This window comes from Sus scrofa, chromosome 6, assembly GCF_000003025.6.
Source record: "Sus scrofa isolate TJ Tabasco breed Duroc chromosome 6, Sscrofa11.1, whole genome shotgun sequence".
NCBI lineage: Eukaryota > Metazoa > Chordata > Mammalia > Artiodactyla > Suidae > Sus > Sus scrofa.
Genome location: NC_010448.4, coordinates 50,671,546 through 50,696,954, shown reverse-complemented (window position 1 = coordinate 50,696,954; position 25,409 = coordinate 50,671,546). Strand labels below are relative to the sequence as shown.

Here is a 25,409-nt window from a genome sequence, read left to right as displayed (position 1 = left end):
CATGTGAATTATTTTTCCTCTGTGCATAATGTGTCATTTCCCTCTTTGTGCTTTCAAGATTTTCTCATTATCTTTAGTTTTCATTTTGAATATGATGTGTCTAGGTAAAGTTTTGTGTTCATACTTTCTGGGGTTCGCTGAGCCTCTGAAATCTGTACACTTATACCTTTCACTAAATTTCAGAAAAATGTGGCCTTTATATCTTCAAATGTTTTTTTTTTTCTGCTCTTCTCCTTCTGGGACTCCAGGCATTCATATGTTAAATCTTTTGATACTGTCCTACTGGTCACTGGCTCTGTTATTTATCTTCAATCTTTTTTTTTTTTTTCAGTTTTTGAGATTGGATAATTGCTATTGCTCTGTCTTCAAGGTCGCTGATTCTATTTTCTGTCCTCTCAGTTCTGCTGTTAAGCTAATATATCAAATGTTTATTTTGAGATACTGTGTTTCTCAATTCTAGAGTTTTTATTTAGTACTTTTTAATACTTTCTATTTCTTTACTAAGATTTCCTATTTCTTCATTGAAAGCATATTTTTGCAATGGTATTGATTGCAGTGAAAATATTTTCTATGTTGATTTACCTAGAAAATATGTAAAACTATTTTTATTAACTTATTAAAAATTTCAACAAATGTTCCTACCCTTTTATCTAGGTCAGAGAAAACGGCTTTCCTTTCCTTAAAGTTTCAGATTCTGTTTTTGCAAATGCAGCGTGATATTGGTGAGAAAACATAAATCAGTTGATATGCGGGGGGCTTTGATTATGAAATATTTGGCAAGGTTTTTTGTCTCAAAGTTCAAAATATGGTAAATCTTTGTAAAACTCTTTCATCATTCAACCAATGAGCATTGGCAAAGAACATAAGATAAATGTATTGTTTTTCTCTTTCAAAAGTTCCATAAAGTAATCGTGATTGAATACATATACATATATTTGCTTTTTAGGGCTGTACCCATGGCATATGGAAGCTCCCAGGCTAGGGGTCAAATTGGAGCTACAGCTGCCAGCCTACACCTCAGCCACAGCATCATGGGATCTGAGTCATGTCTGTGATGTACACCACAGCTTATGGCAACACTGGATCCTTAACCCACTAAGCAAGGCCAGGGATTGAACCTGTGTCCTCAGGGATATTTTTTGGATTCATTACTGCTGAGCCACAACAGGAACTCCAGAAAGATCTTATATTCTAAAGGCAGTTGTTAGGTGGCTTAATTAATTTTTTGCTTTTTATAAAATATAACTTTTAGTTCTTTCTCATAATAAAATCTCCATAATTAAAATAACCATTTATCTTGCTCTCTTTTCACCTAAAATTTGATTTCTCTTTTGTGCAAGACCCAAAGCCATTTTATAGCCAAAGTTATAAGTTCAGATTATGTTTAAAATTTTACGTAAAGTTTTCATTGCCTATTTAATTCAGATTTTAGGCAACTAATTTTATCTATTCTTATTTGCTTATCAAGATGAAATTTCTTACCGAATTTACTAGAATTTTTGATGAAAATATCTCACATTTTCCACTTTATTAAATAATTAAGTATACTTTTTATGTACTCAAACAGCTTTTTGTTGTTGTTGTTCTGATATAGCAAATTGCAATTGCCATTTGTCATGAAATTCACAGAATATTTTCTTCTAGTCTCTTACTCGTTGCTATTCTGGCCGTAGTACTTATCTACATTGATTCTGCATCAGTAGTATGCTTCCATGTTAAGTTAAAAAAAATCTGTAAATATTTTTAAACCTAGAATACTAATATAATTATTTTAATTACCAATTATTATTTCCTTCATATCAGTGTAACTCATGGTCTTCATAAAATATTCAAATAAACATACCTATTTTTTGCCACACCCATGGCACATAGAAATTCCTGAGTCAGGGATCAAACCCATACCACAGCTGTGACCTGAGCCACAGCAATGACAATGCCAGATCCTTGACCCACTGAGCCATCAGTAAACTCCGACATATCAATTTCTTGATACCAACTAGATCAGTGATGTGTTTATGTGTGATGCTAAACACAACATATACACAATATGCACAGTAAAATAAAAAAATTATATCTATGCAATGCAGTGACTAAAGTGAAATGTACCCTTACCAAAACAATAAAGTTGTCAGTAACAGGAAAATATTTGACATTGCTTCAGTTTTTTAAAATTCAGATTTAAATTAATTAAAACTAGATAAAATTAAAAATTTAATTATTCAGTCATACTAACCCTGTGCCTTAGAAAGTTCTATCTGATAGAAATACAGATAATATTGGATGTAGTGTGGGGATGAGAGAGGTATCAGAAAAAAGCTGAATGGAAAATACCCGTGCAATATTTTTAGTTATTGCAATAATCCAGATTGGACATAAGGAAGATCCACTACAGCTCTGATGGTAGAAAAATGTTAGATATTTTTCATATGTTAAGTACAATCAGCAGGACATAATGATTAATGGGGTGGGAAAAACCAAAAATACCAGAGAAATTCTCAATACTTACCTCGACACTGTAAGAAATACTTTTAAGCCCCCATTTCAGTTACTTTAATTTCAGCCTGCTAGATCTTTTATGTGAGTACTGGTGTCTAGGAGGTTGGGTTTCATCGCTGGAATTTAAATTACGGGGTAAGTCTGCTAATTATTCCCAATATTCATCTCCCTTTTCCCCCCAATATTAAAAAAAAAAATCTCTTTATTTGCTTATGTGGGCCACTTAGGATCAGGATTATCTTTTTTTAAATTAAAAAATTTTTTATTACAGCTGCTTTACAATGTTCCATCAATTTCTACTGTATAGCAAAGTGACCCAGTTATACATACATATACATTCCTTTTTAGGATCAGGATTGTCTTTCCCCACTTTATTGGTCCATAAATCTTCAGTTATGACCAATTGGAGATAACTGGAATTGCGTGGCAGTTTGGGGGAACCTTCCACAAATGGGCCTGTTCATTTCCTTTTCTCTCTTCCTTCCTCCATGCCTCCATTCTCCACCTTCTGGATTTAAAGAAGGTGGCCTGGAGGGCTTTGGAGTAGAGCCGCAATGCCAGGCTTAAACTGCCCATCTCCAAAATTTTATGTGACAGAAGGATTTTTTCCTGATTGAACCACAGACCTTCTGGATCTATCTGTCTTACTCACAGCCAAACATAGTATTTACTGATGCACTCAGGTTTCTTTTTTTCTTTTTAGGGCTGCACCTGCAGCATGTGGAAGTTCCCAGGCTAGGGGTCAACTTGGAGCTTCAGCTGCCAGCCCACACTTTCAGCTACAGCAACACCAGATCCAAGCCACACCTGCCACCTTCACCATAGCTCATGGCAACACCGGATCCTTAACACATTGATCAAGGCCAGGGATCACACCCACATCCTCATGGGTACTAGTCGGGTTCTTAACCTACTGAGCTGCAATGGGAACTCCTCACCCAGGTTTCTATACACTAGGAACAGTCATCAAATCCTCCAATCTCATCTCAATAAAAAGCAGAGCAAAGATTTCCCATGAGTGTTCCCTTGTAGGTACTCATTCCCACCTCATTAAAAATTCAGAGTACCTGCAAGACACAAATATTTTCCTTCTGGACTATGTTTTTCTGGCAGGGTGAGAAATGTGCTAAATGACATATTGAAAGGTTGCATGAACTTTAGAAGTAAAGGTTTTAGGGGACAATATCTAAGATTATCCCTTGGGGGAGAGCAGCCAGTTTAATTGTAAGATAGGAGCCTTCGTTAGATAAATGCTTCTAAAACTGAGAAACAAAAGAAATGAGCATTAGCAGAAATAAGGTGAATTATCAAATGCCCCTATCCTTGGCTTTTAAAACTGGAGTCACTGTTTCCCGATATGTGTCTTTGGGAAATTGAAATAGAGCAATGCTTTGAGGCAGGTAGAGAAAGGGGAGTCACATCCACGAGTAAACTGTCTTGTCTTGAACCTCCTAACTGACCAATTTACAATAGTTGCATTCTGAAATTTAGACTTATTAAGTTTAGGCTTCTACCTCCAACCTTGGGAACCCTAGGTTCTTTGAAGAGAGAAGCTAGAAGTCTAGTCTATCAGATGCCATATTCTGATTCATTCACTTTGCCGAGGGGGCTTATAGCTTTTCTTACAAAAGGCAGAATGAAAGTAGAAGTTCCCGCTGTGGTGTAGTGGGTTAAGAATCCAACTACAGTGGCTCAGTTGCTGTGGAGTGCGGGTTTGATACCCAGCCCAGTGCAGTGGGTTAAAGGATCCAGCGCTGCTGCAGGTACAGCATGGATTCAATCCCTGGCCCAGGAACTTTCATATGCTGTGGGTGCAGCCATTTAAAGGAAAGACGAGAAAGAAAGAGAGAAAGAGAGAAAGAAAAGACAAAGCGAGAAAGAAAAGAAAGAGGGAGTTCCCATCGTGGCTCAGTGGTTAACGAATCCAACTAGGAACCATGAGGTTTCGGGTTCAATCCCCGCCCTTGATCAATGGGTTAGGGATCGGCATTGCATTGAGCTGTGGTGTAGGTTGCAGACACGGCTCAGATCCCAAGTTGCTGTGGCTGCGGTGTAGGCTGGCGTCTATAGCTCTGATTAGACCCCTAGCCTGGGAACCTCCATATGCCGCAGGTGCAGCCCTAGAAAAGGCAAAAAAAGAAAAGAGAGAGAGAGAGAGAAAGAAAAAAAAGGAAGAAAGAAAGAAAGAAAGAGAGAAAGAAACCAGGCCCACAGAGAAGTCTGAGAATTAAGCTCTGGACTAGGATGTCCATCCTTGACCTGTTTTGAGCTAAATTCCTGACATAAAGAACCAATATAAGGAGTTCCCGTCATGGCTCAGTGGTTAGCAAATCCAACTAACATGAGGTTAACAACCATGAGGTTGCGGGTTTGATCCCTGACCTTGCTCAGTGGGTTAAGGATCCGGCGTTGCCATGAGCTGTGGTGTAGGTCGCAGTCATGGCTCGGATCCTGCGTTGCTGTGGCTCTGGCGTAGGCCAGTGGCTATAGCTCTGATTCGACCCCTAGCCTGGGAATCTCCATATGCCATGGGAGTGGCCCAAGAAATAGCAAAAAAACAAAAAAACAAAAACAAAAACAAAGAACCAAATATAAGACTTAGGTTCTTGGCACTGTAAGGATGAAGGCTTCTTCCCTAAGACCTGGGATAAATACTCCTGTGAATTTCCAGACCCAAATGAACCCCTGTCGACATGGGATTGGCCCTTCTCCCACATAGCCCACGAACAAATATTTCAATTCCTTCCTCTGCAGGTCATCATCTACAAATTTGCATAACTTCTAATCACACTATCTGACACTCTTTCTCTGTGATTTCGTTTCCCATCAGCATGCTCAGAACAAGGACCTTCTTTTATCCTACAGAGCGCCCTTCTACTGGGGACACACAGCAAATATGAAATGTATCTGCCTTCAAAGATCTGCCTGTTGATTTAGAAATGTTGACCAATAAAAATATACTCATAGCGTATTGCAACTAAGAGCTATGAAAGGTAGCTGAAGCAAGTACCGAACAGAGTCTAGCAGGACTTCATGAATATGGAGACTTCTATTGAAAGCAAACTAGATAACCTGAAAAATCTTACAAAATACCTAGACATGCTCAGTAAAATAGAAAAATTATTTCAAATGCTGATATTCTATCAAATCCTTAGATAGCTTAGTATCTTAAGAATATTAAAGAAATCTGCATTGGGGAAAACTGAAAAAGGAAACTGAAAAGCCAGTAATGCTGGGGATCCTCTAAGATGCTGCTGCAAAATGAATGGACCTGGAATGGAAAGTGATACAAGAGGCACATGGAGAAACAGACAAACTCATACACACAGTGGAAGATTTTAACACTTCTCTCATTAAGTGATAGTCCAAGCAGATAAAAACTGCGTGATGAACATATTGATCTGATGAGCATGTTGCAAAAGCCATGCAGTTAATACATGCTTAAGCTCACATGGAATATTTTCTTTTTCAATTGATAAAGTTTCGAAACATCCTGATTTCGAAAGTTACTGCAAACGTATCATCAAAATTGTGTTACTGATTCCTCTATTTCTGATTTTTTCTTCTTTTTTCTTTTTTGTCTTTTTTTGCCTTTTCTAGGGCCACTTCCCACGGCATATGGAGGTTTCCAGGCGAGGGGTCTAATCGGAGCTGTAGCCACCAGCCTACACCAGAGCCACAGCAACTTGGGATCTGAGCCACATCTGCAACCTACACCACAGCTCACAGCAACGCCGGATCTTTAACCCACTGAGCAAGGCCAGGGATCAAACCCGCAACCTCATGGTTCCTAGTTGGATCTGTTAACCGCTGTGCCACTACGGGAACTCCTCTGATTTTCTTTTTCAAGTTTATTTTGGCTATTCTAGGTCTTCTGTGTTTCCATACAAATTTTAAAACTTTTTGTTCTAGTTCTGTTAAAAATGCCATTGGTAATTTGATAAAGATTGCCCTCAATCTGTGTATTATTTTAGGTAGTACAGTCATTTTGAAAATATTTTTTCTTCCAATCCAAGAGTTGGAGAGGATCCCTGGCCTTGCTCAGTGGGTTAAAGGAACAGGAAACAAACAAACAAAAAAAACAGATCAAATGTACTTCATCAAATTTAAATACCTTTGTGCATCAAAGGTAACTATAAATACAGTAAAATGGCAACCCTCAGAAAAAGAGAAAATTTTCAAATTATTTATCTGACAGATTAATATGCAAAATATATAAAGAATTCCTACAACTCAACAACAAAAAATAAACAACCCAATTTAGAAATGAGCAAATGCTTGGATTGGAAGAATTAATACTATTAAAATGGCTGTACTACCCAAAACAATCTACAGATTTAATGTGATCCCTATCAAATTACCCATTACATTTTTCACAGAATGAGAACAAATAATCTTAAACTTTATATGGGACCATAAAAGACCAATAATTGCCAAAAAATATGGAAGAAAAAGAACAAAGCAGAAGACATAACTGTCCCAGATTTCAGACAACATTACAAAGCTACAGTAATCAAAACAGCATGGTATTGACACAATAACAGACATATGGATCAATGGAACAGAATAGAGAGCCCAAAAATAAACCCACACACCTACGGTCAATTAATCTTCAACAAAGGAGACAAGAATATACAATGGACAAAAGACAGTTTCTTCAACAAGTGATATTGGAAAAGTGGATAGCCACATGTAAATAAACAAAATTAGAACACACCCTCTTACTTTGCACAGGAATAAACTTAAAATAGCTTAAAGACTTAAAACATAACACCATAAAATTCCTAGAAGAGAGCACAGACAAAACATTCAATGACGTAAATTGTACCCTTAGGTCTGATTAAAATGTTTCCTTAGGTCAGTCTACCAAGGCAATAGAAATAAAGACAAAAATAAACAGGACCTAATCAAATTTACAAGCTTTTGTACAGGAAAGGAAACCATAAACAAGACAAAAGTCAACCAGAGAATGGGAGAAAATATTTGTAAATGATGCAACTGACAAGGGTTTAATTTCCAATATACCAACAGCTCATACAACTCAATATAAAAAAAAATAAAAACTATACAATTGAAAAATGGAAAGATCTAGGCATTTATCCAAAAAATAACTGCTCAACATCACTAATTTATTAGAGAAATGCAAATCAAAACTACAATGAGGTACCACCTCACCCCAGTCAGAATAACCATCCTTAAAAAGTCTATAAATAACAAATGCTGGAGAGGATGTGGAGAAAAGAGAACCCTCTTACACTGTTGGTTGGAATGTAAGTTAGTACAGCCACTATGGAAAACAGCATGGCAGTTCCTCAGAAAACTAAGAATAGAGTTACCATATAATCCAGCAATCCCAATACTGGTCACATATCTAGACAAAACTATAATTCAGGAGTTCCCGTCGTGGTGCAGTGTTTAATGAATCCGACTAGGAACCATGAGGTTGCGGGTTCGGTCCCTGCCCTTGCTCAGTGGGTTAACGATCTGGCGTTGCCGTGAGCTGTGGTGTAGGTTGCAGGCGCGGCTCGGATCCCGCGTTGCTGTGGCTCTGGCATAGGCCAGTGGCTACAGCTCCTATTCGACCCATAGCCTGGGAACCTCCATATGCCACGAGAGCGGCCCAAAGAAATAGCAAAAAAAGACCAAAAAAAAAAAAAACTATAATTCAAAAAGATACTTGCACCCCTATGTTCATAGCAGCACTAGTCACAATAGCCAAGACATGGAAACAAACTAAATGTCCATGGACAGATGAATGGAAAAAGAAGATGTGTTATATATATATATATATATATATATATAATGGAATACTACTCAGCCATAAAAAAGAACAAAATAATGCTATTCACAGCAACATGGATGCAACTAGAGATCATCACAGTAAGTGAAGTAAGTCAGAAAGAGAAAGACAAATACCCCAGGATATCACTTATATGTGGAACCTTAAATATGACACAATGAACCTATCTATTAAACAGAAACAACTTCACCTAGGGAACAAGCTTATGGTTGCCAGCAGGGAGGGATTTGGGGAGGGGATGGAATGAGAGGTTGGGGTTAGCAGATGTAAGCTATTATACATGGAGGGGATGAACAACAAGATCCTACTGTATAGCATCGACAGCTATATTCAATGTCCTATGATAAACAATTTTGGAAGCAAATATATAAAAAGAATACCTGAATCAGTTTGCTTTACAGAAGAAATTAAGAGCATTCTGCTTATGTTTTCCTCTAGGAGTTTTAGAGTATCTGGCTTTATATTTAGGTCTTTAATCCATTTTGCATTTATTTCTGTGTATGGTGTTAGAGTGTTCTAATTTCACTCTTTTACATTTAGCTTTCCAGTTTTCCCAGCACCACTTGTTGAAGAGACTGTCTTCTACTTTATGTTCTCACCTCTTTTGTCACAGATGAGTTAGCCATAGAGCTTATTTCTGGGCTTTCTATCCTGTTCCACTGATCTATGTTTCTGTTTTTGTGCCAGTACCATATTGTTTTGGTAAAATATAGCCTTGTAATATCGTCTGAAGTCAGGGAGCCTGATTCTTCCATTTCCGTTTTTCTTTTTCAATATTGCTTTGACTCTTCAGGTTCTTTTGTATTTCCATACAAATTTTATAATATTTTGTTCTAGTTCTGTGAAGAATGGGTAATACTACCCAAGACACTGGGTAATGCTACTACCCAATGTCATTTTGACACTGAGTCTTCCAATCCAGAACCACGATGTATCTTTCCATCTGTTTGTCTCATCTTTGATTTCTTTCATCATCATCTTATAGTTTTCAAAGTATAGGCCTTTTGCCTCTTTAGGTAGGTTTATTCCTAGGTATTTTATTATTTTTGATGCGATGGTAAATGAGATGGTTTCTCTGATTTCTGGTTCTGATCTTTCATTGTCAATATATAGAAATGCAATTGATTTCTGTGTATTAATTTTGTATCCTACAACTTTGCCAAATTTCTGGTAGTATCAAAAAAAGTACATTTCTATAGGATTATTTATATTTACAAAGTTTGGAAATCATAAGCAACAACAATTATGCATTGGCAGATAAAATACTGTATTCCAAAAAATGGAAAACTTGGTAGGCATTAATAATTATGTAGGGATATAATGACTAATATTCCTAAGACTATTTTCTTTTTTCATTTTTTGGCCACACCCACAGCATATGGAAGTTCCTGGGCCAGGGATCAAATCCAAGCTGCAGCTGCAACCTATGCCACAGCTGCAGCAACATCATATCCTTAACCCACTGTGCCACAGCGAAAACTCCTCTTTTTTCTTTTTATAAATTGCTTTGTTTGTTGGTTGGTTTGTTTGTTTTTGGTCTTTTTAGGGCCACACCTGCAGCATATGGAGGTTCCCAGGCTAGGGGTCTAATCAGAGCTACAGCTGCTGGCCTACGCCACAGCCACAGCAATGCCAGATCCAAGACGCATCTGTAATCTACACCACAGCTCACGGCAACGCTGGATCCTTAACCCAATGAGCAAGGCCAGGGATCAAACCGACAACCTCATGGCTCCTAGTCAGATTCGTTTCCACTGCACCATGCCAGGAAGCCCTTAATTGATTTTTTTATTGAATGGTTCTTTAAATTCTATAGTGCTTTACAATTTTCAAAAGTTTCACACATATGTAATCCCACAATAACCTTTTCCCCCCTACTCCTATATTGCCCCTCTCCTCTCCCTACTGGTAACCCTCTAGTTTGTTCCCTGTATCTGTGAGTTTGCTTCTTTTTTGTTTGGCTCACTAGTTTGTTGCAGTTTTTCAGATTCCACAGGTAAGTGACATCATACAATATTTTATTTCTCTGACTTGTTTCACTTAGCATAATGCCCTCCATGTTGCTGCAAATGTTTTTTTATGGCTGAGTAGTATTCCATTGTGTATGTATATCACACCTTCTATAACCATTCATCTGTTGATAGACACTTAGTTTGCATCCATAACTTGGCAATTGTAAATAATGCTATGAACATTGTAGCACATGTATATTTCTCTTTTTTGTCTTATTTTTAGGGTTGCACCTGCGGCATATGGAAGTTCCCAGGCTAGGGACCTAATCGGAGCTGTAGCCACCAACCTACGCCATAGCCACAGCAATGCAGGATCCGAGCCGCATCTCCAACCTATACCACAGCTTATGGCAATGCCGGATCCTTAACCCACTGAGTGAGGCCAAGGATTGAACCTACATCCTCATGGATACTAGTCATACTCATTTCCACTGAGCCACGAAGGGAACTCCATTTGTTTGATGTTTCTGCAAGTGTTTCTTTTCAAATTAGTGGTTTGGGTTTTTTGGTTTGTTTTTTTTTTTCAGGTATATACCCAGGAGTGGACAGTGGATTGCTGGGTCATATGGTAGCTCTACTTTTAGTTTTTTGAGAAAACTCCATACTGTTTCTACAGTGGCTGCACCAATTTACATTCCCACTAACTTGTAGGAGGGTTTCCTTTTCTCTACATCTTCACCATCATTTATTACTTCGGGGTTTTTTTGATAATAGTCATTCTGACCCCTGTGAGGTAACAACAGATCATTGCAGTTATTGATTTGTATTTCCTTGATGATTAGCGATATTGAGCATGTTCTTGTGTGCCTGTTGCCCACCTGCATTTCCTCTTTGGAAAAATGTCTATTCAGTTCTTATGCATATATAACCCCTTATCAGTCATATTATTTGCAAATATATTCTCCCATTCAGTAGGTCGTCTTTTTGTTTTATTGATGATTTTCTTTGCTGTGCAAAAGCTTTTAAGTTTAGGTCCCACTTATTTATTTTTGTTTGTTTCCTTTGTTTTAGGAGACAGATCAAAAAAAAATATTGCTGCAATTTATGTCAGAGTGTTCTGCCTATGTTTTCCTCCAGGAGTTTTATAGTATCCAATCTTACATTTAGGTACTTTTTTTTTTTTTTGGTTGTGCCTATGATGAATGAAAGTTTCTAGGCAAGAGATAAAACCTGTGCCACAGCAGCAAACGCTTGTGACAAACCGTAATGGAAAATAATATTTTATTTTATTTTATTTTTGGCTACACCTGCAGCACGTGGAAGTTCCCAGGCCAGGGATTGAACCTGAGCCACAGCAGGGACCTAAGCCACTGCAGTGACAATGGCAGATCCTTAACCTGCTGCACCACAAAGGAACACTTACATTTAGGTTTTTAATCCACTTTGAGTTCATTTTTGTATATATGATATCAGAGAATTCCTAATTTCATTATTTTACAGGTAGCTGTCCAGTTTTCACAGCACCGCTTATTAAAGAGACCATCTTTCTCCTGATATTCACAAGATTTTAAGAAAAAAAAAAGGTTATATACAAAAATGCAATGTCTCTCCAACTTTGTAAGAACTATAGATATGCCCTAAAATACAACTGTCTAACATAAACACAGTATTTTTATTCATTTTATTTATTTTATTTTAGTCTCTTTTTTTAGGGCCCCATCCACGGCACATGGAAGTTCCCAGGCTAGGGGTTGAATCGGAGCTGTAGCCGCCAGCCTACACCACAGCCACAGCAACGCAGGATCCAAGCTGCGTCTGTGACCCACACCACAGCTCACGGCAACACCAGATCTTAACCCACTGAGCAAGGGCAGGGATCGAACCCGCAACCTCATGGTTCCTAGTTGTATTCGTTAACCACTGCGCCACGACGGGAACTCCCCAACACAGTGTTTTTAAAAGTACATTTGAGGGAGTTCCCGTCGTGGCGCAGTGGTTAACGAATCTGACTAGGAACCATGAGGTCAGGTTCGGTCCCTGCCCTTGCTCAGTGGGTTAAGAATCTGGCGTTGCCGTGAGCTGTGGTGTAGGTTGCAGACTCGGCTCAGATCCCACGTTGCTGTGGCTCCGGCGTAGGCTGGCGGCTACAGCTCCAATTCAACCCCTTGCATGGGAACCTCCATATGCCACGGGAGCGGCCCAAAGAAATAGCAAAAAGACAAAAAAAAAAAAATTACATTTGATATTAGACACTAACTCTGACTAGTTTACAAAACTTTTGAAATTCATGACCTTTCACTCAAATAGATAATTTCTTCTTTAATATCTGTACAATACAGAGGAATTAAGCCTTGGAGGCACTGAAACACAACCATCTCAGATCAAATCCATGTCATTCCACTTAGAAGTTGTGGACCTTGGGCAAGTTGTTTCTTTATTGGGATAATGGCAGTGTTACTTACTACCATACACACAGGGTTTTGTTTCTAGATTTAAATTAGTTAATTACATGAGTCTTTTAGCACTGACACATGGAAAGCATAAACATAATTTACTCAGTCACCCTCCTTGGGATAGGCACATTGTCACTGGGATAAAATGGGCAGTGACGGCTGGGTGGGACACCAACAGAATCTACAGGCCTAGCCAAGATACTACTGTATGAGAGCTGCGATGGTTGATTTTTCTTTTTCTTTTTTTTTTTTTTTTTTTTTTTTAGGGCTGTGCCCACAGCATAGCAAAGTTCCCAGGCGAGGGGTTGAATTGGAGCTGCAGCTCTTGGTCTGTGCCACAGCCACAGCAATATTAGATTCGAACCACATCTGCAACCTACACCACAACTAAAGGCAAGGCCGGATCCTTAACTCTCTGAGTGAGGGCAGGGACTGAAACGGCGTCCTCATGGTTACTAGTTGGGTTTGATACTGTTGAGCCGCAATGGGAACTCCCAGTGGCTGATTTTTTTGTCAACTTAACTGGGACATGTGTGACCAGACATTTGGTTAAACACCATTTCTGGTGTGTCTGTGAAGGTGTTTTGGGTGAGATTAATATTTGAATCACTGCACTGAGTGAAGCAGACTGTCCTCCCTGATGTGGGTCTCACCGAATCAGTTGAAGGTCTGAACAGAACAAAAAAGGCTGGAGAGGATTCTGTTTTTGAGCTGCAACATCAGCCTCCCCCTGCCTTCGCACACAGACTCTGACTAGAACATACATCTGCTCTCCCAGTTTGTGATCCTTCCAACCAGACTGGTATTGGGACTATACCATCCCAGGTCTCCATGTGTCCGCCGTGGAACTTGGGACTTCTCAGCCTCCACAACTGTGTGAGCAATTCCTTATATCTATATATATCTGTATCTATCTATCTATCTATCTATCTATCTATCTATCTATCTATATCAACTATCGGTTCTGTGTCTCTAGAGAACCCAGACTAATACAAGAGCAAAAGAAAATCTCAGACAGGCAGGGCTCAGCAGTTATGCCATCCACTGTAAGTGACCCTGGAAGTTATCTGAGGGAACTCTTAGGGGATGGGACCCAGGCAAATGATTTTTAAATCAGAACTAAGCTTCCAGCGAAGGCGCAATGAGGTGCACACCTGGCAGTGATGCTCCCACACTTCTGACCCTCTTCCAGTTTCTCTCAAAGTCTCCCAGCACTTTCCCTTCGTGGTGTTGGTCCACACCTCGGGAATTCCCAGATGACATTCTAAACTGGCCTCGGTACATGGACAGCATGGAGAGACCAACGGAAGAGGCAGACCACTGCAGATTGGTAGGTGGCAGTTTTCATAAGCAAGGGAACTTACATAGGAGCATTGTCTTGGGTGGTTGCAAGCAAGCCAATCTCGAATCCTGCCTGCCAGAATCTTAAGTTGGTGTGGAAGCTTTAACTTGGTTCAGTCATGTATACCATCTGGATAATTTCAACAACACATTACTCCCTCAAGGCTACATCCTTGAATTGGCTCCTAGTGCAGGAACAGTGGGCAGAAGATACATCCTGAGGACAAGGAAGGGCAGGAGTCTCCAGTTACCTGGGTCCAGCTTGTGGATCAAACAGCAATCACCACCTCTTGAGGATCTACCACCTCCATCTTTTAAAAGGCTGTCGGTGGGATTCTGCACAGCCTTTTGTCAGAGCACCTCCCTGTCCAGCAGTGCGGTCCAGATAACGGTCGAAGGAGTTCCCTATTGTGAGACAGCCCCATGAAGTAAGGACACCCACTTGTCTGTCCACACTTTTTATTTCTTTGTCACAACGTGCTCACGTGGTGGTGGGGGGGTCACATTTTCAGGAAGTTCGTATGAAGAAAGGTCTTCAACTTTGGATATTAAAAAGCACCTTAATGTACAGAGTTCTGTCCATCTTCCCTGTAATTCTCTCCACAATTATTCATAAACAGACATTTATACTTTTTCTGGCCATGCCAATGGCATGCAGAAGTTCACAGGCCAGGGATCAAACCCACGTCACAACAGTGACCCCAGCCACTCACGCCATAGTAGTGACAACGCTGGATCCTTAACCTGCCAGGCTACCAGGGAAGTCCTCGCTAGTTTTTAAAGTAAGAAATATATATGACTTTATAAATCTGTATAGCAACTCTGAGTATGGTTATAGGAAAGATTTATGTTTCTCAACTAACTAACATCATGGAGATAAATTATTATTGTTGAAATTACTAACTATTGCTCAGCTACCCCTGCAGTGGGTTGTGCTGCGGCGAAAGGATCCAAGCTATGTTGTTATGAGTCTGGGAGCTTACAGTGTTTTTCCACAATTCTTTACTCTGCCCTTGGCATGGCTTGCCCCTGCTCTATTAATGTTGGGCTTGTCCATCTGACTTGTCTAATCAACAGAATGTGGGCTGATGCGGGTGAGGGTAGAGACATTAAAGATGCTTCGGCACAGCCATTGGTGCTTCTGCCATGCACCTTAAAAAGAACATGCCCAAGAACCTCCTGGCCAAAATAAGGACAGTGGAAACAGAAGGACAGAATAACTGTTTTTTTTTGGTTTGTTTTTTTGTCTTTTTAGGGCCGCACCCTCAGCATATGGAAGTTCCCAGGCTAGGAGTCAAATCGGAACTGTAGATGCCGGCCTACACCACAGCCACAGCAACGCTGGATCCTTAACCCACTGAGAAAGGCCAGGGATCGAATCCACATCCTCATGGAGACTTGTTATCACTGAACCACGATGGGAACTCCCAGAATAACCTTTTTACCACATGAGTTATTTAAAAAATCACCCCTTCTAAGAAAGCAACTGGAGAATGAGTAGAAAACTAGAAGTTCAATATAGCAGAGAAGTGAAAAGAATCTCTATAATGCGGGATCCTTTACCCACTGAACCAGAGAGGGGATCAAACCAGCACTTCAGCGGTGATCTGAGCCGCTGCAGACAATACCTGAATCCTTACCCTACTGCCTTAATCCTTAATCCACAGATGGAACTAGAAAACTAATTAAGGATCTCCAATTCAAAACAACCAACCAAACAAAAAAACCAATACAGTCATGCAATTTTAGAGAACAGGTAATTGCAATACAAAAACAAACAAAAATACATTTAGAAAATTACTATATGGTCCCACTCATGAGATGTAAAAATTCTAAATAAAATAGTAGCAAATGAAATCAAGCAGCGTAGCGCGCGCACACACACACACACACACACACACACCAGTGATTAACCTTGGTATATCTAGGAATGGAAAGAGGACAGAGAGTCTGTAGGTATAAATTATCACATTAACAAACTACTCTAAAACTGCAGGAGAGATGATGAAATGGCATTTGACAAAACTCAGGAGCCATGCCTACTTATATACAACAAAGATTTTTTACTCACAAATAATAGAAAATGTTAGAAGGTTAACTGAAAGCAGGAGCTAACTGCCACCCTGTTTAGCTAACAACCAGACCTGGTGACTGAAATTTCCAACTTTACTGTAAAGTCTCTTTTAGATTTTGCAGCATTTCCCAATGCAGTTTCACTTCCTTAGGATGATAATGAGTAATAAGAATTGTTATTTCCAAGGTAAAGTTTGAGATATACCAATTTAAACAAAGTTGAAAAATTTTTCTTCACTAGAATACACTTCAGTCTTGATGAGGTGCTTTTGCACATTCCTTAAGTGGGGATTGTGAAGATGTTGCTTCATGAGCTTCTTTAACCAGAGAATTCCCCTTGTTTTTGAAGTGTTATTAAGTACTGGTGATTTCTGAGATAATTTTAGAAATGCTGGGATAAGGCACCACCTCCCCATCTCCTAGTTAGCCTGCAAATATGGTACCCAGGAGTGAGATACTAGCCAGTTGATGGCTTATTCTATTAAAATGATCAAAGTATTCTACTTTGTGTTACATTTTATTATTAAAAGAGCAATTCTGGGAGTTCCCGTTGTGGCTCAGTGGGTTATGAACCCAACTAGAATCCATAAGGATGCGGGTTTAACCCCTAGCCTCATTCAGTGGGTTAAGGATCTGGCAGTGCCATGAGCTGTGGTACAGGTCGCAGATGAGGCTCAGATCCTGCATTGTTGTGGCTGTGGTGTAGGCTGGCAGCTGCAGCTCAGATTCAACCCCTAGCCTGGGAACTTCCTTGTGCCACAGGTGTGGCCCTGAAAAGAAAAAAAAGAAATTGCAATTCTGCGGAATAATGCTATCAATCTATCAATAATGCTATCAATAATGCTAGACAGCAAATGACTGAACAGTCACGTCATGGATGACTTAACTGCACAAAATGGACATAGAAGGGAGGTGCAGATTGAAACAATAACCACCATATCACAGACATGCAGTTTTGATGGAACTGACATTTTTGGAAGTAGTTTTTAAAGGGTTGAATTCTAACTATGAGTGTATAAACACATTCCCATTGCATAACTAATACTTTTTTTTTTTTTTTTTTTTTTTGCTTTTTAGGGCCACACCCATGGCATTTGGAAGTTCCCAGACTAGGGGTCACATAGGAGCTGCAGCTGCTGGCCTGTGCCACAGCCAGAGCAACTTGGGATTTGAACCGCCTGCGACCTACACCACAGCCCACAGCAACACCAGATCCTTAACCCACTGAGTAAGGACAGGGATCGAACCCACATCCTCATAGATAGTAGCCGGGTTCGTTACCACTGAGCCACAATGGGAACTCTGTAACTGATACCTCTGATGCTAGCACTACATCATGACAGTCACCTAGTGGAAAGTGATGGTAAGAAGCTACCAATTTTGAGATGCATTCTGATTTCCAAATGCCAAAGTCTTCTTAGAATTGATTAAATCATGTGATATTTCCTACTCTAAGTCGTATAAATCTAAGATAAACTATGACAATGAATTATAGTTGCAGTGATTCAATTTTTTGTCAGCCTATATTTATAAGTAAACCAGAACATTTTGGTTCTGGGCATTCCATACAAATTACTTCATGTTGCACAATTCTTACAACTTACATTTGGATTCTGCATGCTGATATTTTAATCAGAGTTTCTGAATTTACCTAAGTTCAACTAATTTAGCTTTTGCCTTTTAGAAGTTTCCTACATTTAGTTTTTGTTACTAGATTTATGTTATCCACATAAGATGAACTAATAAAGTTTTTACTTATTTTCACCTTAAAACTTTTACCCAAGGAGCTGACAATTTACAAACGTTGTTTCTAAAAAGGAGATCCTGGACCAATTTTTTTCAGCCTTTGTTTATTGGCCCAAATAGGTTTAAATACATTGTATTACCTTAAATTTTTAAAAATCTCCATATCTAGAATTAATTTTCTTTCTTATTAATGACTACATAGTGTTGCTTTTTTTTTTTCCCCCAACAGTCACACCTGTGGCACATGGAAGTTGCTGAGCTGGAGGGGAATCAGAGCTACAGTTGCCAATCTATGCCACAGCCACAGCAATGCGGGATCCAAGCTGCATCTTTGACCTATGCTGCAAGACGCAGCAATGCTGGATTTTTGATCCACTGAGTGAGGCCAGAGATTAAACCTGCGTCCTCACGGACAGTGTGTTGGGTTCTTCACCTGCTAGGCCACAATGGGAACTCTAACGTTGCCAAATTTATCTTGGTTTTTCCTTGTTCGGGTTTATCAAAGACTAATTGAAGTTAGGGGACTTTTCATAGCAAAATACTGACTGAAGATTACTGCTTCAACTCCTAATCATTAAGCTCAAATTTTAGTTGTATTCATCGCTTCTGTATATTGGCTTAGGGTTTGCTGTTTTTCTAGCTTCTTAAATCAGTGTGCGGGGACTATGGAGATACTGGGAAAAACAAGGCATAGTTCTGTCCCTCCATCTGGGCCACATGCATCTTGGTTTCTTCCAAGATGTGTTAAAAGGTATTACTCTTCCACTAAGCAGAGCTTCAGGAACATCCTACAAAGTTCAATACACAATGGTTTCATTGTCGTCATTTTCTGAAGAAATCTGTAATTGTTTCTTTTCTCTCTCTGATGCATAACCTACACATATACGTGAGAGTACATTCCCAAAAGTAGTACAGCAAGGTCCACCAATCCTACTAGTTGTCTAACGGATGTTTTTTTCTTTTTTTTTGTCTTTTTAGGACCACACCTGAGGCATATTGAGGTTCCCAGGCCAGGGGCCGAATCGGAGCTGTGGCCGCCAGCTCTACGCCACAGCCACGGCAACGCAGGATCCAAGCCCGGTCTGCAACCTACACCATAGCTCATGGCAACACCGGATCCTTGATCCACTGAGCAGCAAACCTCACGGTTCCTAGTTGGATTCGTTTCCACTGCACCACAATGGGAACTCCAGTCTAATGGACTTTAATAATGGAGAGCTTAACAAAGGCTGAATAGTGTTGGAAAGCTTCGACACATTCACTAAATGAACATATATGGTATAAATTATGCTTTTATGAGCATAAGAATATTGTGTTCCCCCACATCAGCCAAATCTTCCCACAGTATGAACAGTATGAATATTCTGCTACTCTAATTAGAGAGATGACAAGTGAGATTCAGGGCAAGAATCAAATTAAGTTTAGGTTCTGCTCACCTCTCTCTCTTTTTTTTTTTTTTTTTTTTTTTTTTCTTTTTAGGGCCACACCCATGGCATATGGAAGTTCCCAGGCTACGGAGATATAACGGCCAGCCTATATCACAGCCACAGCAACATGGGATCCAAGCCAGGTCTGCAACCTACACCACAGCTCATGGCAACACCGGATCCTTAACCCACTGATCGAGGCCAGGGGTTGAACCCATGTCCTCATGGCTGCTAGTCGGGTTCGCTAACTGTTGAGCCATGACGGGAACTCCTCTGCCCACATCTTTTCAAGACTTTCTAACGAGCATAAGTCCTCCAACGTTTATGAGACTTTTGTACTATGAATTAAAGATCTTCACACATTCCTCACATTTAAATGGCTTCACGTAAGTACAGATGTTCAATAAGATCATACAGAAGTCTAAAGACCTTTTCACATTCCTTATATTCAAAATATTTCTCGCTAGTATGAATTTTCTGATATCGTAAATTGTCCACACACAGGTAAGTAAGGCTTTCGAACATTCCCTATATTCACAAGGTTTCTCAAGAATAAGACTTCTCCTCAAACTGAGTAAGCTGTACGCACACACAAGTTCTTTCATAGTTCTTCAATCATAAAGTTTCAGCAGCATCGACTGTCTCATCTGAGTAGACTGTCCATATAAAGGCTTCCCCACATTCTGTGTATTTGTACGGTTTATCATTACTGTGAATTCCCTCATGTTGAACAAGGCTTGAGTCGTAAGTAAAGGTCTTCCCAAAGTCCTCACGTGGATAAGGCTGCCCACCGGTATGAATTCTCTGATGCACACTGAACTGATAGCCACTACCAAGGGCCTTCCCATAGGCTTTACAGTCATAGGACTTCTCTCTGATATGGACTCTCTTGTGTTTAGCAAGGCTTGAACCCCAACTGAAGGCCTTTCCACATTCCTTACATATAAAAGGTTTCTCACCGGTGTGGATTTTCTGATGCTGAGTGAGGTGATAGCCACGACTAAAGGCCTTGCCACAGTCTTTACATCCGTAGGGCCTCTCACCAGTATGGATTCTCTCATGTTGAACCAGACTTGAGCCACAATTAAAGGTCTTCCCACATTCCTTACACTCATAGGGTTTCTTGCCAGTGTGGAATATCTGATGTCGAGTCAGCTGATAGCCGCTACCAAAGGTTTTTCCACATTCTGTACATTCGTAGGACTTCTCACCAGTATGGACTCTCTCGTGTTTAACCAGGCTTGAACCCCAACTGAAGGCCTTTCCACATTCCTTACATTCAAAAGGTTTCTCACCGGTGTGGATTTTCTGATGCTGAGTGAGGTGATAGCCACGACTAAAGGCCTTGCCACATTCTTTACACTCATAGGGCTTCTCACCAGTATGGATTCTCTCATGCTGAACCAGACTTGAGCCACAATTAAAGGTCTTCCCACATTCCTTACACTCATAGGGTTTCTTGCCAGTGTGGAATATCTGATGTCGAGTCAGCTGATAGCCCCAACAAAAAGCCTTTCCGCATATTTTACATTCATAAGGTTTCTTACCAGTATGGATTTTCTGATGCTGAGTAAGTTGATAGCCACGACTAAAGGCCTTGCCACATTCTTTACATTTATAAGGTTTCTCACCTGTATGGATTATCTCATGTTTAGCCAGGCTTGAGCCCCAAAAAAAGGCCTTCCCACATTCTTTACATTCATAAGACTTTATGCCTATATGAATTTTCTGATGCTGAGTAAGATGATAGCCGCGACTAAAGGCTTTCCCACAGTCCTTACATTCATAAGGTTTCTCACCAGTATGGATTCTCTCATGTTTAACAAGGCTTGATCCCCAACTAAAGGTCTTCCCACACTCCTTGCATTCATAGGGTTTCTCACCAGTATGAAACTTCTGATGCATGGTGAGTTGATAGGCACTTAAAAAGTCTTTCCCACATTCTTCACACTCGAAATGTTTTTCAGCCAAATGAATTCTCTCATGTTGAATAAGTTTTGAGTCACGACTACCAGCCTTCTCACATTCCTGACAAATGTAGGGTTTCTCTTGCTTATGAATACTTGGATGTGCAGTAAGAGATTCATGTTTTCTGTAAGCAGGTACTTTTTCATAGCTGATTATCATTTGACTTAAGTATCCCTCTTGATGTCCCTGGAGCTCCTCGAATCCACTCTCACACTTCCAATTATTTTTGAAAACAGATGCCTCAAGGTCAAGGGTTTCACTGCTTTCCACTATCTCCCACTGGGAAAAATTTATTTCAAAAATGTTCTTTTTTGAAGATGTATTTTGGGTCTCATATGTTGACTCCCAATCTGGAAGAAAATAAGAAAACCACACATTTTATTTCCTTTACTCTAAAAAAAGCCCTTTGTAGTAGAAATAAGAGACAAATTGAAAACAATATCCACAAGTGAACTGAATCAGGAGACTTACTGAATTTCTAAGCATCAAGTCTCTCCTCTGTCCCACAATGGACTCAGCTTTGATTTTTCAGCTTTTGTGGGGTTTTTTGGCCATGCCCACAGCATGCATAAGTTCCCAGACCAGGGACTGAACTCCCACCATAGCAGCAACCTGGGCCACTGTAGTGAGAACACTGGATCCTTAACCCACTGCACCACAAGGGAACTCCCTCAGCTCTTGTGATTTTTTTTTTTAATCTTTTATTTACTCACATATTTTTTTCCTACTGTACAGCATGGTGACCCAGTTACACTTACATGTGTACATTCCTTTTTCTGACATTACATGTTCCATCATAAGTGACTAGACAGAGTTCCCAGTGCTACACAGCAGGATCCCATTGCTAATCCATCCCAAAGGCAACACACGCTGCATCTATTTACCCCAAGCTCCCAGTCCCTCCCAGCCCCTCCCCCTCCCCCTTGGCAAGCTCTTGTGATCTTAATGTTCTGCTTCGACAGTTTTCTGGAGGATTTCACAAAGGTCACTTTAACAAGTCCCTCATCTTTCTGTGTAAATGGTCCCTTAAACCAAAATGTGCTCTTCCACCAATCAAGTCATTGGGCAAAGGATATTAGGATCTGAGATCAGAGGTGCCAAGACGACTGAAATATGTGGTTCAAGGTTTATTAGAGGAAGAAGCCCTGCAAAGGAGCCCAGGAATTCTATGTAGGGATTCTCCCCTGGATCTGCAACCAACTATTTCCAAGCATCTAAGGTGACTCTCCACAGGGTGACTGGGATACTGACTATGATCAGAGATTCTAGAGTTGTACCCCAGAGTGCCAGCCCAGCCTGACTGGAAAGACCTCAGAGCATTCATCTGAGGGCTCACAAAGGCTACATAATGAAATTAAGAACCACACCCTGGAGCAGTAGTTATCAAACTTTTTGGATTCAGTATCTCTTATATGCTTAAATATTATTGGTGAATTCCTTGCTTGCTCATACATAGGTAAATTTGTATATTTTTTTATTGTAAACATAGTATTTTTGCCTATTGGTGACTGTATAATGTTTTGGGTGAGTTATAGAGTTCCCTAGTGGCTCAGTAGGTTATGGATCTGGCATCATTGCTGTGGCTCTGGTTACTGCTGGCCCAGGAACTTCCACATGCCATGCATGTGGCCAAAAAGTGTGTGTGTATGTGTGTTTATTTGGCTGTGCTATTAAATGGTGGATGAGTATTGTGGCTGTGTCTATGGGAAGTAATTTTAATAACGGATAATTGGTCACGGCCTAAACTGCACTAACTATAGCTGTTTTATGTAACAATGTTTTATGGCTTTATACACATTAACATTTGGATGTAAATACTGTGTATACATCCAAAGGGATGCCACAGTATTTAAACTAAGGAACCTAATATTACAACTGCTTACATGTGACCAAATGTAAACTAGAAGGAGTGCAGTTTTGTACAACTTAACATCAATAAATAGTTCAGTAAATCCACATTGCCACGCAAAGGCTTCCATATGGTTACTTGGTACTTGAATGTTTCGTGTGAGGCTTATCAATGTTAGTAAATGAATAGAGGTTGAACTTCTCTTCCAATGTTTAAAAAAAAAAAAGCCCCGAGGGAGTTCCTGTTGTGGCTTAGCAGGTTACGAACCTAAATAGTAACCGTGAGGATGCGGGTTCGATCCCCCTCAGTGTATTAAGCATCTGGTGTTGCTGTGAACTCAGACACGGCTCAGATCCTGCGCTGCTGTGGCTGTGGCACAGGCTTGCAGCTGCAGCTCTGATTCGACCCCGACCTAGGACCTTCCATATGCCACACGTGCAGCCTTAAAAAGAAAGGAAAAAAAAAAGCATTGAGGACCAAAAAGACCTTGCTTTTGTTTATGTGAGTTATATCCTTTGATATTTACCATATTAGAAATTAAAACTGAGAAACTTAAAAATTTTTAATTCATTTTAAAATAATGATAAATTGGAAGTTCCACTGTGACACAGTGGGTTAAAGAACTAGCGGCGTCACTGCAGTGGCTCAAGTTACCGCTGTGGCAAGGGGTCAGTCCTTGGCCAGAGAACTTCCATATTCTGCAGGCACAGCCAACAAAAATTTTTTAATAAAAAAAAGATAGATCATTAAATGTTAACATAAGTAAAACATTTTGTGAAAAATAATTATATTTTCCAAAGGAAAAAATAAGTGAAGTATTTTAATCTTTTGCAAAACTCTTTACTATCTGGTTTAACAGAAGATGACTGGATTCTCACATCTGCTTTTGTGTTCAATCTGTGGCAATGCTATTTTCGTTGATGCATATGAAGAAAACACACACAGATATGTAATTACAAAATAGCAGAATAGTCTATGAGCCTGTTCAGATGGATATCTGTGGATGTCATTCTTTGATACTACAGTAAAACTTGAGTAGTGGTGGGTTTTCTTTTTTTATTAAAGATTCTTTAAATTCTATAGTGCTGTACAACACACACATGATTTCATATAATCTCATAATAACCCTTCTTCTACTGACCCCTATATTGCTCCCCTCCGCTGGTATTATTTTGTTCTCTGTAACTGAATCTGCTTCTTTTTTGTTTTATTCACTAGTTTGTTGTATTTTTCAGAATCCACATATAGGTGATATCTTACATTATTTGTCTTTGTCTGACTTATTTCAATTGGCATAATGCCCTCATCCATGTTGCTGCAAATGGGCAAAATTTCATTCTTTTTTTATGGCTGAGCTGTATTCTATTGAATACATATACCACATCTTCTTTTTTTTTTTTTTTGTCTTTTTGGCTTTTCTATGACCGCTCCCACGGCATATGGAGGTTCCCAGGCTAGGGGTCGAATTGGAGATGCAGCCACCAGCCTACGCCAGAGCCACAGCAACGCGGGATCCGAGCCACGTCTGCAACCTACACCACAGCTCACGGCAACACCAGATCCTTAACCCACTGAGCAAGGGCAGGGATGGAACCCGCAACCTCATGGTTCCTAGTCGGGTTCGTTACCCACTACGCCACCAAGGGAACTCCAACATCTTCTTTACTCATTCATCTGTTGATGGACACTTGGGTTGCTTTCATATCTTGGCAACTGTAAATACTGCTGCTATGAACACTGGGGTGTATATATCTTTTCAAATTAGTGTTTGGGGTTTTGTGGATATATACCCAGGAGTGAAATTTCTGGGTCATATGGCAGTTCTAATTTTAGTTTTTTGAGAAGCCTCCATCCTGTTTTCTGCTGTGGCTACAGAGAAGTGGTGTTTTCTGTTGTTGTTGTTTTGTTTGTTTGGCATATGGAGATTCCCAGGCTAGGGGTCAAATTGGAGCTACAGCTGACGGCCTACACCACAGCCACAGTCACACAGGATCCAAGCCAAGTCTGCAACCTACACCACAGCTCATGGCAACGCCAGATCCTTAACCCACTGAGCGAGGCCAGGGATCAAACCTGCAACCTCACGGTTCCTAGTCGGATTCATTTCCGCTGCACTAGGACAGGAACTCCTGGATGATTTTTATCCATGCATAGTTTTACAACATCATGCACGAGTCATGTGAAAATAACAGTTCACTGAGTTATGTAGATCTTTGAAATATCATATTTCATTACACAATATCAAAAAAATCACATGTTAACAATACCATTTATCTCATCAGAAAAGCTTTTATTTATTAGGAA

The 25,409-nt window shown here is 39.9% G+C and overlaps 1 protein-coding gene across 2 annotated transcripts in view; it reads right to left on the bottom strand.

The window, feature by feature from the left end:
• The window catches only part of ZNF283 (zinc finger protein 283), a 31,994-nt gene continuing 21,069 nt past the window's right edge, over positions 14,485–25,409 (bottom strand). For both annotated transcript variants that reach the window (XM_021094487.1, XM_013988663.2), the window contains exon 4: positions 14,485–21,606. In XM_021094487.1, coding sequence (XP_020950146.1) covers positions 19,904–21,606 — 1,703 coding nt within the window. In that variant the 3' untranslated portion in view covers positions 14,485–19,903. The remainder of the gene's footprint in view (positions 21,607–25,409) is intronic.